Source organism: Ursus arctos, unplaced genomic scaffold (genome assembly GCF_023065955.2).
Source record: "Ursus arctos isolate Adak ecotype North America unplaced genomic scaffold, UrsArc2.0 scaffold_26, whole genome shotgun sequence".
Taxonomy (NCBI): domain Eukaryota; kingdom Metazoa; phylum Chordata; class Mammalia; order Carnivora; family Ursidae; genus Ursus; species Ursus arctos.
In genome coordinates, this window is record NW_026622941.1 from 9320898 (window position 1) to 9337518 (window position 16621).

Here is a 16621-nt window from a genome sequence, read left to right on the forward strand (position 1 = left end):
AAGAGCTTGATAGTTTCGCATATACGTACCTCTACCAACAGACTTTTGACCACAGTATCTTTCCAGTTTAGATTCCGCTGCTCAGCTCCTTCTTTTGGGCAGGCAGTACTTGGTCTGGACTCAGCAACTATAGTGATATTCACTTTACCTGGAAAACATTCCCGAATATAAGTTAAATGATAATTGGCCCCTTCTGTAATGGGAAATTATTAGAATCGAATGAACCACATCTTGAATGGGATGAACTGAATATTATCATCATTTTTGTGCTTAGACCAAAATAACTTGCTCTTTCTCTTGCCTGAAGATAATTTGGTATGTTCTGTTTTACCTGTTTCATGATTCCTTATATTAAATAAATGATTAGTTACTTAAAAAATAAAACAAACAAATAAGCAAAAAGCAGAATCAGACCTATAAATACAGAGAACAAAAAGATGGTTGCCAGAGGGAAGGGGGTGGGGGGGATGAGCAAAATGGATGAAGGGGAGTGGGAGGTACAGACTTCTAGTTACGGAATGAATGTCATGGGAATAAAAGGCACAGCATGGGGAATATAGTCAATGATACTGTAATAGCCTTGTATGGTGACAGATGGTAATTATACTTGTGGTGAGCACAGCGTAACCTACAGAGATGTTGAATCACTAAGCTATACATCTGAAACTGATTAACATTGTGGGCCAACTATACTCAAATAAAAAGTTTTTAAAAACCAACCAAACAAAAATAAGTGACTCATTTACTTAATTAAAAAGTAAGAAATTTTAAGGAAAAATAATAATTTGCAAAGCCAACAGAGCCAATTCTTTGATAATTAATTGTTTATAAAGGTTACATATGCCAATATGGGGACACAACATCAAATAATCAGGACTCTTAAATTCTCCCAAATTTGAACAAACAAAAATGTAAAATATGACATAGTGGAAAGGGCATTGGATTTAAATTAGTGCTAGCAAGGAATCCATTTTTTTTTAACTTCTTGTGAATCATAGGTCATGCAATTAAAACCGATCCTCAGTTTCCTTACTTGTAAATATTAGAAGATTGAAAAGGAGATTTCTTTTGGTTTACTGTTTCTGTATGCCTATACACCAATATATATATAACCAATTTATTATTCTTGTTTTTGCTTGTTGCTGTGTTTTGTCTCATGTGTTTCTTTTTAAGAAAGCCTTTCATTCTCCATTCTTAGAACTGTGTCCCCCACTTAAGGCCATAACACTTGCCATAAAAAATGCCATGTGGCGTTCTATCTTAATTGCCAGGGTAAGATTTCTGAAGACTGAGGGTAGTCAGAACAATTGAGAAACAAAATCTATCAGAAATCTAGTTTTAGTCAGACCAACCTCACAGGTGAACAAACATGATCGCATAAATAAACTCTTTGCTGCCCCAAATAATAATACAATGAATAGGAAACATGAAATAAAGGAAATTTTAATGTCAACTTTCTATGTAAATGATAATGAGTATCATCATCTACCACATCTAGCTTTTCCTGTGTACTAGACTCTTTTTAAAAGATAGGATAGTTTCAAATTAATTTTTCTATATTGCAGGTAACATGTGCATGAAGACAATACTCTTCTCAGTGTTTGACCTCCATCCTAGTGTTCAGTATTTTTGGTGTCTCATGATATAGTTAGTAAATTCGTGAATCCTGGCAATCATTGGGATTGAGGAGTAATTTTGGGATAGGTGACACCAGTTCCTGATGGTAGTTGAAAGTGAAGGAATTGGGAAACATTAATGAATATATAACCTTCTTTTAGGATATGATACATGGATTTGATAGATCATGAAAATTGGCATTTATATCATATTTCAATCACATTACACTTTTATACAAGTGAATGGTGGTTTTGCTCTATAGAAGCATGAGCTACCGGACATTAGATTATAAAAACAGGGGCGCCTGGGTGGCACAGCGGTTAAGCGTCTGCCTTCGGCTCAGGGCGTGATCTCAGTGTTCTGGGATCGAGCCCCACATCGGGCTCCTCCGCTGGGAGCCTGCTTCTTTCTCTCCCACTCCCCCTGCTTGTGTTCCCTCTCTCGCTGGCTGTCTCTGTCTCTGTCGAATAAATAAATAAAATCTTAAAAAAAAAAAGATTATAAAAACAGGATTTTTAACTGAGAATTTTAAAAAAGGAGAGGGAGAAAATTATGCTTGTATAGAGGATGTAAGGAAAATTAATGAAGGCAATAAAAGTAGGCTGCTTTTCCCCTTTACCTATTTCACCCATCCCAAGGATTAAGAGTGTGCTTATTATGATGAGCCCTGAATAATGTATAGAACTGTTGAATCACTACATCGTGCACCTGAAACTAATATAACACTATATGTTAACTTTACTGGAATTAAAAGTGAAAAAAAAAGGTCTGAAAAAAAAAAAAAAGGCTGGCTTTCCATGAGAGATTGGCGTACACATAGCCGCTTACCCAATGTCTTAGGTAATAGAGTCCAGACATATGTTTTCTTCTCTCCAGCTTGGATAACCTCACTGACATTGTTTTTAGGGGTGCTGATATTTGCCTCAAAATCCTGAGATGCTTCCAGCTGAACAGAAATCTAAAAAAACAGTCATGCAATGAGACTGGCTCTCCAAATACTTTACTGTTACTAATCCTCTTCCCATCTTGAGAATATTAACTATTTTAAGTTAGCAAAAATTAAAGATACCAGATGACTTCCCACAAGTAGAAAAATAGGGCAGAACACACATCGTAATGAAATGACATTGTCAAAGCAGTCTTTAAATCTTTGCTGTGAATTAAAGCAACTGTCTTTGTCTAAGGAATACAGAAACACGTCTTATCACTTTATAGTACCATTTTGCCCTTGAGAATAAAAGACGGCAATATTCAAGGAAAATACTGAGGCATCTTTTGGCCTTGTTAGATCTTGTCTCCAGGTCAAAGGGAACAGCTTACCTCTACACATGTGGTCAGGTAGCTGAAGACATTGACAATCAGATCAGATCGTTCATTTCGAACAACTGAAAAGGGCAAGGTCGTTTCAACAAAGAAAGGTTGGGAGATTTCCAGAGTAGCTGTTGACGAAATGCCAAATCCAGCATCCCCATTCACACAGAAGCCATCTGCCTGCCACTGGGTGATAGTATCAGGGATGCGGAAGGACAGATTTGCTGAGCCTGAGGAACTGAGGAGAGATCATTGATGAAATACATTCTTTGTCTAAACGAGGAAACTAAATTTAGTCCAGAGCAAGCAAAAAGGCATTAACTGAAGGTTAAAAGTAAATGAAAACTTTTAGACGGGGCATTAGATAACAATCTTGAGAGCCGGATGTGTATGAAATTTGTCCTTAAAAATGTCCCATTTCTTTAAACACTGCATTATTATTTTTTTTAAATTAAGGCAGCTTACATCTATCTGCATGAGATTAATAAATGAGAACGCTATAGAAAAAATAAAATAAGATACATGGTCAGTACATACAAATGTATGGTATATTTTACAGATACGGTACCGCTTTCTACACCCAGGAGTAAAGTTTCAGAGATCACAACAAAAATAAAATAGAAATAAAGATATGTAGGAAAGAAGACTAAAAAACTCACTCGACACTGATGAGGTCCCATATCCATGTCTCTGGAAAGTTTGTTCTTACTGTTTCTCTTACAGCCTGTTCCACAAAGTCAAAATTCTCCTTCATGCCTCCAGAAGCTAAAAGAAAAGAGAAATGCTTTCTTTGGAGGGAGTAAAGGTATGGGCTTCAGTGACACACACTTAATTAGCCATGTCTTTAACCACACGTGCTTTGCTCCCGGGGCTCATTGCCAATAACTGTAGATCTCAACCAAGGCATCAGCATTTTGCTGTTCAAATCTCTGCCATTTCTAAAAACAACAACAAACAGACAAAAACAACAACCAGACTACATTGTTCCTCCACAACCAAATTTAGAGAAAGTGATGTTTATTCACTGGATGGAGTTTTTCATTTGACATTCTGGTGTCTGCCAGTTCCACTATGCTAACATTACCTTCCTTAAAGTTTCTAGTGTCATTAATGTTACTAATTCTAAAAAACACTTTCTTTCACTTGCTTGGCCTCTAGGCTGTATTTGGCATTCTTTTTTTTTTTTTTTAAGATTTTATTTATTTATTCGATAGAGATAGAGACAGCCAGCGAGAGAGGGAGCACAAGCAGGGGGAGTGGGAGAGGAAGAAGCAGGCTCATAGCGGAGGAGCCTGATGCGGGGCTCGATCCCACAACGCCGGGATCACGCCCTGAGCCGAAGGCAGACGCTCAACCACTGTGCCACCCAGGCGCCCCTGTATTTGGCATTCTTAATCACGGTGTTCTTTTCAAACGGTCACTGTTGTCAGTATCATTCTAGTTCTCTTCTGTTTTGCCATTCTCATTTGAGGTTATTTCTCCCTCTTTGACTTGTTCCTAAGAGCTCTGCTTTAGGTCCCCTTTTCTGTATTCACTGTCTCCCCATTGATAGCTTCACACGTGGTGCTGTTACAGGACTTGAGTGGATGTCCATCCCCCCTCCCCCCACCTCTGTGTCTCCTGCCTGGAACTCTCTTCTGAGCTCCAGACTTATGTATGTCACACCCTTATGCACACATTTCTTTTCAGATGCTTTTTAGGCATTTCAGATGAAACTGTCCCAAAAGTAAACGCATTATATCTTCCCCCTGCTTCTCTCCAGTATTTCCTGTCTCCATGAAAGGTACCAAAATCCACTCATCCAAATCAGAAACTTAAGAGTTGTCCTTGATCCCGCACCCCCATCCTGCATTTCCTATCCTAACCAATCTGATGAAAACTGCTTGAAAACAGCTCTCAAATCTATCCATGATTCTCTATTGCCACTGTCTTTTTATAGTAGTCCAAGCACACCCCTCTCGACTTAATTACTAGAATTTAGAACGTTTCATACAAACAGCCCAAATCCCAACCCCCTTTTCCACAGAGCAGCCAGAGATATCTTTTAAAAACGCATATTAGATTGTTGGCTGAGAACTTGTCAATAGTGCATTATTCATGAAAATGAGTTCCAAACTCTTTAAGTGCCCTCCAAGGTCTTCATGAGCTGTCCATCCCTCTTGCTTCGGCTGCCTTTACTCTGGCCCTGGAGCCACCCTTCTGACATTCTGAAGTGCTTCTAGTTTCTTCGCTAGTCTTTCAGAATACTTCCCTCTCATCTTGGAATGCTCTTCTGTCTCTTTTTGTGGTGCCTTATCATTCTCTTTCAGGTCTTGGAGTAAATGCTCTTTCCTTCAGGGGGATATAAGAGGCCCTGGAGAAATGTATGTCCTCTATTCCTGTTCTTTCCATGGAATGCACTCTCCCAAAGCCTTTGGAATTCACCTGTTTTCACTGTAACACTTCCCTGTTAGTCTAAAAGTTCCGGGACGGTAGAGATTAAGCCACTGCCTTTACACTGTGTGACTCAGTGCCTGGCCTCAATAAATGTTTGTTGACTGAATTAACAAATGCATAACTGAAGAAAGAAGAAATTAAAATGAATGACTGGTATATTTTATCAAAAGATACTAAAAAGTTGAAATGTTTCCGATAAGGCTTATGGTGTCATCAAGTAGCAGAAACGTGGGGAGCTTCAACCTGTTGACTAGGACTCCAAAGTGAGTTCAAACTCGATTTTGTAGGGTCTCTTGACTACTCACTGAGTCCACCCTTGTATAACGTTGTCAGGCCTTTGATTTTTCTCTAGTGGTTTCTGATACTCATCTTCAGGATCAGACAGACACACTTGAATTAATGGACTAATTCAATGTTACACAGAAGGATTTAAGAGCGTTATTCAAGTATTTTCAGACCTGGAATTCAGCTTTGATTTTAGTTCTGTTTTGCTGATCTTGTTTCATTTTTCTTCTCTGACTAAATTTCTGTTTTGAAAATCTGCCTAGTGACCTTATTCATCTAAGACTCTGGCTGATTTTTGTGTTTACAGCCTTTCCAATAGAGAATGGACTAATATTTGAACACAGTTCTCTGATGCCAGCTTTTTGGCTACCTGGGAGTTAAAATACCCTTTGCCTTGAGCTCTGTGTATTTTGGTTTATACATAATAAAGGTATAAGGGCCTCATCAGGACACCACATTCTCCTGTGTCACACTCACTTAAAATGACGTCCTCCACATCCCTACACATTGCCTGCTTCCTATGCTCTTCCGATATTGTGTTCTACCAAAAAAATAAACTTCCTTTCATAGCTGAAGCTAATTCTTCCTTTTAACAAAAACCAAAACAAACAAAAACCATTTCTGGTCTGCCTTATCCTGCTTTATTCACTTGCAGGATGTCTAGTGGTAGCCAAAAACATGGCATAATTCACACCTAAATCCCAATTTTTATAGTTTTATCCCAAAGACACCCAATTCCATTAGTTCTTCTAGCCATCTCCCAGACATAAAATTCCAGATTACCCACATGCAATTCTAGATGGGGCGTAACTGTACAACGGTGCAAATTCTTCTGAGGCTAGATACAATGGCCTAGGGAATGGCAGCCTTCCCTCCATTGAGCATACTTCCGGTTTCCGGTAATGAAGATTGGTAAAGACTTTCAGACCCATAGCCTTCAAAGAAACAAACAGCAAAAGAAAGTTGTGCATTTCTTTCATGCAAGACCTAAAAAGGCCTATCAACTATATTATAATCATAAGTAGATGATAAATACAGGTCTCCTCTGCTAACAAGGATCTGGGATTTTAGGAGTCAAGTCACCTCAATTTAATGTATGGAAAGTCTTGAATTTGGAACAAAAAATGATAAGCACTGTGATTTAGCTAGCATTTATATGCTAGGATTTGGCTATTTTAAATCATTCCCCATTTAATTCAAAGGGAAAAATACTTATGAGATAAGCACTATCATCACCCTAATTAATATCAAATACACCCCCCCACACACACCCCCACACACAATGCAGTCAGTCTTTTGGAGAGTTGGGACTTAAGCTAAAGTCTGTCTAATTATATGCCCCTTTTCCTCTGACCTCAATTATAAAGATCCTTTTGTCGAGGCCTCAGCATACATAATTGATAGCCTAGGTACAGAAGGTGCCTGGACTATATTTTAACCTCTTGATTTGACGATTTCTGCATAATATTTATTGCAATAAATTGAAAACTGTCTCATTACTTCAAACATGAGGTTTTTATAACTTCACTGCCACTTATTTATTTTTTAAAAAAGAGAAAAATTAACAAAAATTAATATCTCCTTTTTATAAGATAATTTCTGAGTGATCTTTAAACAAATTATGGACACCAATCTCCAAGAATAGGAAGAAAGGTACATAATTAATAAAACATAGATATGCATTATGAATACTAAAATTACAATTGAGATGGCATAATTTTTAAAATCTTAAATGATCTTACCCTGAGAATATTATAGATGTCTCCATCCCCATAGTTGCTTACAGGTACGTAATACAAACCATTGTAAAACATATCTTTTTGAGGAATGCAAGAGTCAAGCTTGCCATCATCAAGGTTGAGCCCATGATAGAAATAACCATATAGTTCTATATTTGGAAGCAAGCTGTACACCTATGAGAAAAATCACATGGTTCCCAATGATTTTAAGCATTTGTTTTATTTTTACAAAATTGGCAAGTTTTTTGCCATTATAATTTGTTCTTTTCTTTAAGGGCACAGGCATCACATAGAAGACATGAATAGCCATTTTTTCCAAAGAAGACATCCAGATGGCTAACAGACACATGAAAAGATGCTCAACAGTACTCATAATCAGGAAAATACTAATCAAACCATGATGAGATACCACCTTACACCTGTCAGAATGGCTAAAATTAACAACACAGGAAACAATAGATGTTGGTGAGGATGTGGAGAAAGAGGAACTCTCTTGCACTGTTGGGGGGAATGCAAAACAGTGTAGCCACTCTGGAAAACAGTATGGAGTTTCCTCAAAAAGTTGAAAAGAGAACTACCCTAAGATCTAGCAATTGCACTACATAGGTATTTACCCAAAGGATACAAAAATACAGATTCAAAGGGGTACATGCTCCCCAATGTTTATAGGAGCATCATCAACAATAGCCAAACTATGGAAAGAGCCCAGATGCCCAGTGACTGAAGAATGTATAAAGAAGATGTGGTATATCTACACAATGGAATATTACTCGGCCATCAAAAAGAATGAGATCTTGCCATTCAAAAAGGCGTGGATGGACTAGAGGGTATTATGCTAAGCGAAATAAGTCAAAGAAAGACAAATACCATATGATTTCACTCATACGTGGAATTTAAGAAACAAAACAGATGAACATATGGGGGGGAAGAGAGAAAGGGAAGCAAATCATAAGAGACTCCAAGATAGAGAACAAACCGAGTGTTGATGGAGGGGTGTGGGTGGGGATAGGCTAGATGAGTGATAGGTAGTAAGGAGGGCACTTGTCGTGTTGAGCACTGGGTGTTGTACGTAAATGATGAATCATTGAATTCTACTCCTGAAACAAATATTGCACTCTATGTTAACTAACTAGAATTTAAATAAAAATTTGAAGAAAAAACAGAGCATTGCTGTGATATTTAATCTAACACTTTTGAGTCAACTCATCCTTTCAGAAGAGGGAAACTTCAATTTTGTTTGAGGTGGTCAATGTCATGTTCATAAAACTTTTCAGTTTTGGTTCAGGACTTAGGATAGTATGTAAGCAAGAGATGCCTGAAGATCTACAGATTATTCCAAGGCCTAATTGACAGATGATCCATTGCAATTATAATGCTAGAATCCCCAACTGTCTGGTAGCTGTCTGATTCTAAATCTTCTTACATATCCTTCCAAAACAAATACAAAATCAAAGAAATATAATAACATGCATGACTGTCTTTAACATTACTAGTATATAAATAATACCATGACCTTCAAATTGCTTGTTAGTAAAGAAATAAACACCAAATTCCAACAGAGCTCCGTACTACTGCTGGAAATCTGAGGGTATGGAAAGTTGGAGAGGGAAGGCTTAAGAGAGTAAGACAAAGAAGAGATTGGATGGAGAAATGAGAGGACATACACACCAAGTCAACTCCGGATAAAGAAAGTACTACATTCAGTGTCAAAATATGGGTCATAGTTCTTAGATTCAATATATGAGACAAGGAAGGGGATTGAAATGAATGGGCTTGGAAGTGGCAGCTCCCAAAAGCATGGCTGTTGGGAATTAGATTATTAGAGCAGGTGTGATGCCCCTTGGAAAGGGAAATAAAAATATGCCAATTTCCACTCCTATTTCCATCATTAACAACACCTCTTTTAAAAGAAATTGTATTTCATTAAGATAACAGGAAAAGGCATTCATTACCCATGAACACTGTCCACAAAAATATTAAGAACTAGAGAAAATTAATTCCATACAAAATCAGGATAAGATAAAATGGAAAATGCAAATTAGGACACTTTAGCTAATGCAACTTACCTGCTAAAGTGACTAACTAACTGACTGTATAAATAAATAAACAGAAAAGCCATCCCAAAGCACTTCATATAAATCAAATAATTTTAAACACTCATTTGGGGTATTAAAAAGCACCACGAATTAGAAATTCAATAAAGAAAGAATGGAAGAATGGAAATGAACAAAACCTAGGAAGAAATAAAATGATAATTTATTAAAATCAGAAAGAGTTAAAATAATATCAGATATAAACTCTATAAGGAGCTCAAGAAAAAGCAGATCGAAAGAAAACTTTAAAAAGCAGCATAAAAGTAAAGAAAAAAAGAACAAAAATGAGAGAAGAATAAATTAAAATGAGTCATAGGCAGAGTAGTTGAATTGAAAAGCCGGCAAAGAAGATCCAATATATTTATAGAGTTTTTCTAGAAGGAGGAAAATGGAAAAACTAATATTTAAAATTATAATCCAAGACAAATTTTGGAAATAAAAGATGAATTTACACAATGAATGGGTCTACTGAATACCTGGTAACACTTCTCCCAAACAATAGATTCTGAGAGATGTTTTACTAAAACTATTAGACTTTAAATATAAAGGAAAAAAAGCCCTCAAGACCTTCAGGAAAAAAAAAAATTCAAATACTTTTTAAGGGCAAATGAATTAGACATGTCAGAATTCCTTTTTTTTTTTTTTTTTTTAAGATTTTATTTATTTGACAGAGAGAGAGAGACAGCCAGCGAGAGATGGAACACAAGCAGGGGGAGTGGGAGAGGAAGAAGCAGGCTCATAGCGGAGGAGCCTGACGTGGGGCTCGATCCCATAACGCCGGGATCATGCCCCGAGCCAAAGGCAGACGCTTAACCGCTGTGCCACCCAGGTGCCCCAGACATGTCAGAATTCTTGAAAGCAATATTCAAAGTAAGGCAATCGTGGAATAACATTTTCAAGAAACTCAAAGAAAGGGGAAACAAGGATTTAAGATACAGATAACTTGTCCTTCCCACAGGAAAGCTTTAGTGAAACAATTGTGAATATGAGAAATTCAGGGAATTCTATACCCATGTGACCTTCTGAAGAGTCTAGTATAAAAAAGCTTTACACAACCAAAAGGTGACTGAGGAAGTGGGCAGAACTTTGTGGATATGAAGAGAAAAGGAGAATGTAAATGAGTATGTTTGGACAAAGAAGTAAGGATCCGACTTTAAAATGAGAGAAAAGAGAAAAATACAATAAAATTATGGACTGTGGTGTAGGTAATAGGGAGTCAAGGGATACTACTTAAAAATGACTGGCTAGGGGCGCCTGGGTGGCACAGCGGTTAAGCGTCTGCCTTCGGCTCAGGGCGTGATCCCGGCGTTATGGGATCGAGCCCCACATCAGGCTCCTCCGCTGTGAGCCTGCTTCTTCCTCTCCCACTCCCCCTGCTTGTGTTCCCTCTCTCGCTGGCTATCTCTGTCAAATAAATAAATAAAATCTTTAAAAAAAAAAAAAAAAGAAGGGAAAAAGAGAGAGTGAGAGCCAAACCAAGAAACAAACTCTTAACTATAAAGAACAAACTGATGGTTACCAGGGGGAGGTGGTTGGAGGATGGTTTCAATAAGTGATAGGGATTAAGGGGCGCACTTGTGATGAGCACTGGTGTTGTAGGAAAGTGTTGAATCACTATTCGTACACTTGAAACTAATATTGCTGTGTATGTTAACCAGCTGGAATTTAACTAAAAACTTAGAAAAAATTGGATCTTATGGATAGAAAACAAACTAATAAAAGAGACTACATCTTCTGAACTCAAGTGAAGCATTCTCAAAATCTGTTGATATACTTGGGTGCACAAAAAAATATCAGTAGTCTCCATAAAATAGAAAGATTACTGATCATGAGGCAATATAACTTGGAATTAAAGAGAAAATCCCCAAATAAGGAGGCCTGTCTACATATACATTATAGAATGTTCCACTAAGTTTTCAGTGAAAGGCTACGTGCAAATATTACAGTTTCTGAAAAATGATGGTACAGTTGTCAAAAAAATGATGGTACAATAGATCAGAATCTAAGGTATACTTTAAAAGCAGGGATCAGAGAAAAATTCATAGGTCTTAACCCTTAAACCAGTAAAAATAAATAAATGGAAATTATGCAAACTTCTAAATAAAAAAGCTAAAAATAGCATCAACGAGAAGAGTAATGGTAAAGAATAAGGATAAAAGCAAAAATTAATGTAATAGAATACCCCCAAAATAGGGGCGCCTGGGTGGCACAGCGGTTAAGCGTCTGCCTTCGGCTCAGGGCGTGATCCCGGCGTTGTGGGATTGAGCCCCGCATCGGGCTCCTCCGCTGTGAGCCTGCTTCTTCCTCTCCCACTCCCCCTGCTTGTGTTCCCTCTCTCGCTGGCTGTCTCTATCTCTGTCAAATAAATAAATAAAATCTTAAAAAAAAAAAAAAGAATACCCCCAAAATAAAGTTGTTATGGAAAAATCAAACATGGAAAAATAGCTAAGTAAACCCTAAAACAGAAGAGCTGGGGGATGAGGATGAGGAATTGATTCCTACCCATAATTCATACACATTACAAAGCTTCCATACTTAAAACAGTGTGGTGCTGACACATCAATAGACAGACCAATGGAACAGAATACAAATTCCAGAAATAAACATAATCACCAATAGAAATACACTATATGAAAAAGGCGGTATCACAAATCAGCAAAGATAATGTTGCATCAGCTGAATAGACATTAAATTTTAAAAAGAGAGAAATTAAGAAAATGCTATTCCATAGTCTAAGGGATTAAGTTTCCCTGGAAACATAGTTATTTTTAAGGCTAGTGCAAAGAAAGTAGAAGATGGGCCCAGAACATCTTGTGCCAGAAAATTGGTGAGTGCTAAGAACAGGATCTGGGCATATCACAAGAACTTGAAGATGCTCCCACTGGAAAATTGAAGATAATTTTAACATAAAAATATTTAAGGATAGTGATGAATTATGAAATCTAAATTCTAAATCTTTGAGACATAAAAATTCCTGCAACCATAAGTAAAGAGGAAGAGGGAAAATTAGCAAATCATGTTTCAACTATCCTACCAATATTGGTTTAGGTAAAAAGTATCAATGGATGTTAACTCTGAGGAAATTTTGATGAGGAGCAGGGTGGACAAATAGTCTTAATAAGCACAAATTGCTGGGGCGCCCAGGTGGCACAGGCGTTAAGCGTCTGCCTTTGGCTCAGGGCATGATCCCAGTGTTCTGGGTTCGAGCCCCGCATCAGGCTCCTCAGCTGAGAGCCTGCTTCTTCCTCTCCCGCTCCCCCTGCTTGTCTTCCCCCTCTCGCTGTCAAATAAATAAATAAAATCTTAAAAAAAAAATAAGCACAAATTGCTTATTAGTTTAAGGAAGAAAATAGGCCATGGAGATAGATGGGCACACATTTATCAGATGACCAAAATTACCATCACCGATGGTAGGCACATGGAGGTCGTGTACCTGGAGAAATTCACAATACCGTGTATGTGGTATTCTGGCCAGAGATGCATAATCTTGCCCCAATTATGAGAAATACCAGACAAACTTAAAATGAGGAACATTTTATCAAAAAACTACTTGGGGGGGGGGGTTCCTGGGTGGCTTAGTCTGTTAAAAGTCCAACTCTTGATTTCAGCTCAGATCATGATCTCAGGGTCATGAGATTGAGCCTGCTTAAGATTCGCTCTCTCCTTCTGCCCTGCACCCCTGCTTGTACTCTCTCTCTAAAAAAAACACAAACAAAAGAACCCCAAACAACAACAACGACAGAAATAACAACAACAAAACCCAAACAAACAAACAAAAACACATGGCTTGTGTTCTCCAAAAATATCCGTTTCAAAAGGGGCAAAGAAAGATTGTGTTCTAGGTTAAATGACACTAAAGAAACATGAGGACCAAATGAGCAGAAACTATTTACCCTGCACCATGAAACTCTTAGAAAAAAAGTGTATATACATTTTCCACATGTATAGATAAGCTTATCCTTTATTTGTTGATTCTTTTCTAACTGACTCTGAAATCAGTTAGAAGCGTAGCACCAAGAAGAAATTTAAATGTATTTAACTTTTACATTGGGAAAAAATATACAGTTTATGTCATGGTTAATCGTGATTAGTATATTGTTATTAATTAATTTTTATAGTTTATACTTAAAACTAGACGTACTATAGAATGTTAAAAGTACAAAACAAAATTGCATTTTTCAGGGAGATCTCATTTGTAAACTACATAGGCCTTCAGAGAAGAGATTTAAAAAATCCCATCACAAATGTTCATTTCAGTACAATAGAAGTCCATTTTGTGAAGTAAAAAAATATGTCTAAGTGTTAAGATTATGAACGATTTTAAAGATTTCCTTCTTTAGGCCTTTGTGTATTTTGCACATTTTCTACACTACACAGGTGCTGTGGTTTGAAGGTGTCCTCCCAAAATACATGTGTTGAAATCCTAACCCCCAATGTGATGGAATTACGAAGTGGAGCCTTTGGGAGGTGATTGGGTCATGAGAGTGGAGCCAGTAGAGAATGAGATTCATGCCCTTATAGAATATGCTTGAGAGATGTCTCTTGTCCCTTCCACCATGTGAAGATACAAGGAGTCTGCAAACCAGAAGGGAGACCTCACCCGACCATGCTGGCTTCCTGATTTCAGAATTTCAGCCTCCAGAACTGCGAGAAATACTTTGTTGTTTATAAGCTACCTAATTTGGGGTGTTTTGTTGTAGTAGCTCAAATATATTAAAGCAATAGGAATAATTTTAATAATAAGAAAAATTTTAAGTTATTAAATTAGTTGTGAATAGGATCATACATCTCAATATTTATATGTTCTTTTTTTTTTTTTTTAAAGATTTTATTTATTTATTTGACAGAGATAGAGACAGCCAGCGAGAGAGGGAACACAAGCAGGGGGAGTAGGAGAGGAAGAAGCAGGCTCATAGTGGAGGAGCCTGATGTGGGGCTCGATCCCACAACGCCAGGATCACGCCCTGAGCCGAAGGCAGACGCTTAACCGCTTTGCCACCCAGGCGCCCCTCAATATTTATATGTTCTTGAGATAAAAAATAAAGGGAAAATATCTAACAGTTATTAATGGAAACAATTTTGATGTCAACGTCGAGAATTGCTGGTCTGCAAATGCTTATGACAATATAAGATCTGTTAATAGGTAACAACTTTAGATGCTGTATCCAAACATATCCTTCAACACGGAGATTTAACTGTAGGTTTCAAGAAAAATGAAGTGTGTAACCCATGAAAGAACAAAGGAAGAAAATATTTGATATTCTCAACATGTTTCATCTCAAATAAAAACATTGAGGGTTCCCAGGTGGCTCAGTTGGTTAAGCATCTGCCTTCGGCTCAGGTCACGATCCCGGGGTTCTGGGATCAAGTCCCGCATGGGACTCCCTGCTCAGCGGGAAGTCTGCTTCTCCCTCTGCCTGCCTCTCCCACTGCTCGTGCTCTCTCTCTCTCAAACAAATAAATAAAATCTTAAAAAATAAAACAAACAAACAAAACATAAGCTGAAGGGGAGGAATCTGGATGAAAATGAGGAAATTCGAGAGCTTACACTTTCAGCTGACAGCTGTTGTTCCGCTTTCAGCAGAAGAACACTTTTATCCACAGCCCGGAGTGCACAAAACGAGTCAGGGGCTGCTTGCAGATAGAGACTGGCGTTGGAGCCCGGTAGCCCCTGCTCCTTAGAGAACTTTATGCTAACCTAAAGTGGAGGAAGAAAAGGGGAGTAAGATAATTTTAAAAATAAGTTGAATAAGTACATTTGAATACATTCAAAATAATTTAAATAAACACAATCTTTTCCAATAAAAAATGTTTATAGATTTCTGTACCTATGTTTCTCCCGCCCATTCTCACCCTTAACTCTCCCTATGAGGACATCTTCACCATCCTTCTATCGTCTCAGGATTGGCATTGCTACCAAAAGTTACTCATTCTGCTTGGCAATTCTAATAATTTAATCATACCAACACTGACTCTGAGATCACCATGTAAAAGGTGATAGTAATCACGTAAGAAGAAGACGACAGGGAGAAAACTGCTCACTGCTCTCTCGAAAGACAGGCAAAAAATAGAAGAAACATCACCTTGTTTTTAAAGCACTTGTCAACCTGGAATCTGGCACTGTCGGCCACAATTTCCCCACTGGGGTGAAGGGTGTAGACAAGCATGACAGCCACGGGAGCCAGATCAGCATCGACGTTGATGGGGAATGAGAAGTTGCCATTCCAGGCTGTGTAAATAGGAGATGTAATTAACCGATGCAGTTCCCAAAGTTTCCTGGCTCACCGATGACACTTAGCTAAAAGAGAATGGCTTATGGAAAGGAAGAGCAAGTTGGGCTTTATTTTAAAGGCAAATCAATTAAGTAACGGGAACGATGTACACAAAAAAGACTGCATAATTGAGGCGCTGACAATATTTGGGTTTTGAACATCACTTTTCTATAATGCGCTTGATAACCTGGCAATAATATAAACAAGTAGAAATCTTTCTCTGAAATAGTTGGAAGGATACCCTGGGCCATATGACTGCTTTCCAGCCACTGATCGTTAACACTAAGTGCTCTTTCTAACCTCTTGACTCTATCCCTGTAACATTTCCTTAAAAGGAAGAAAAATGAAGGCAGGGTACATAGTAAAAAATGAATGCATTACATATGCCTTTGTTTCTGATTTCCTTCTGTCCGCTGAGGAAGATCGCTCCTTTCACCATCACCTGTGCAGAACAAAGAAAACACAATGTGGAACATCATACCATTTCACAGATATTAAAAATGGATAATGACTGGTCTAATGAGAATTCTATTCCAGAGAGAAGGTAGCGTCTAAGTGCAAGTACAAAAAGTAGACTCTGCACAACTTGGAAAACAACACAGAAACTCATGATTAATTGAAAGCCTATTATGCGCTAGAAACTTGGTGAATAATACACTGTGTACTGTGCAAGGGGGTATACGAAGCTCTGAATTATTTAGACTGTCTGGCTTTGAGTGAGCCAAGTCATCTGACTTCTTCACCACTGTCCCCTTATTTGTAAGACAGAGACATCCATAGGGCAGAAAATTCTAGCTTTTCGCCTTTCAATATGCTTATCAGGACAGAACGGATAAATATGGGGACAGAACCAAAAGAGCGCATTCCT

The 16621-nt window shown here is 37.9% G+C and overlaps 1 protein-coding gene across 1 annotated transcript in view; it reads right to left on the minus strand.

Annotated features, from left to right (window-relative positions):
• Window positions 1-16621, minus strand: part of LOC113258084 (ovostatin homolog 2-like) — a 47855-nt gene that overhangs the window by 14747 nt on the left and 16487 nt on the right. The window contains exons 13-21 of the mRNA XM_057303334.1: window positions 16141-16195; window positions 15565-15710; window positions 15030-15179; window positions 7392-7562; window positions 6437-6584; window positions 3588-3693; window positions 2938-3166; window positions 2446-2575; window positions 30-148 (exon numbers count right to left, since the gene is read on the minus strand). Coding sequence (XP_057159317.1) covers window positions 30-148; window positions 2446-2575; window positions 2938-3166; window positions 3588-3693; window positions 6437-6584; window positions 7392-7562; window positions 15030-15179; window positions 15565-15710; window positions 16141-16195 — 1254 coding nt within the window. The remainder of the gene's footprint in view (window positions 1-29; window positions 149-2445; window positions 2576-2937; window positions 3167-3587; window positions 3694-6436; window positions 6585-7391; window positions 7563-15029; window positions 15180-15564; window positions 15711-16140; window positions 16196-16621) is intronic.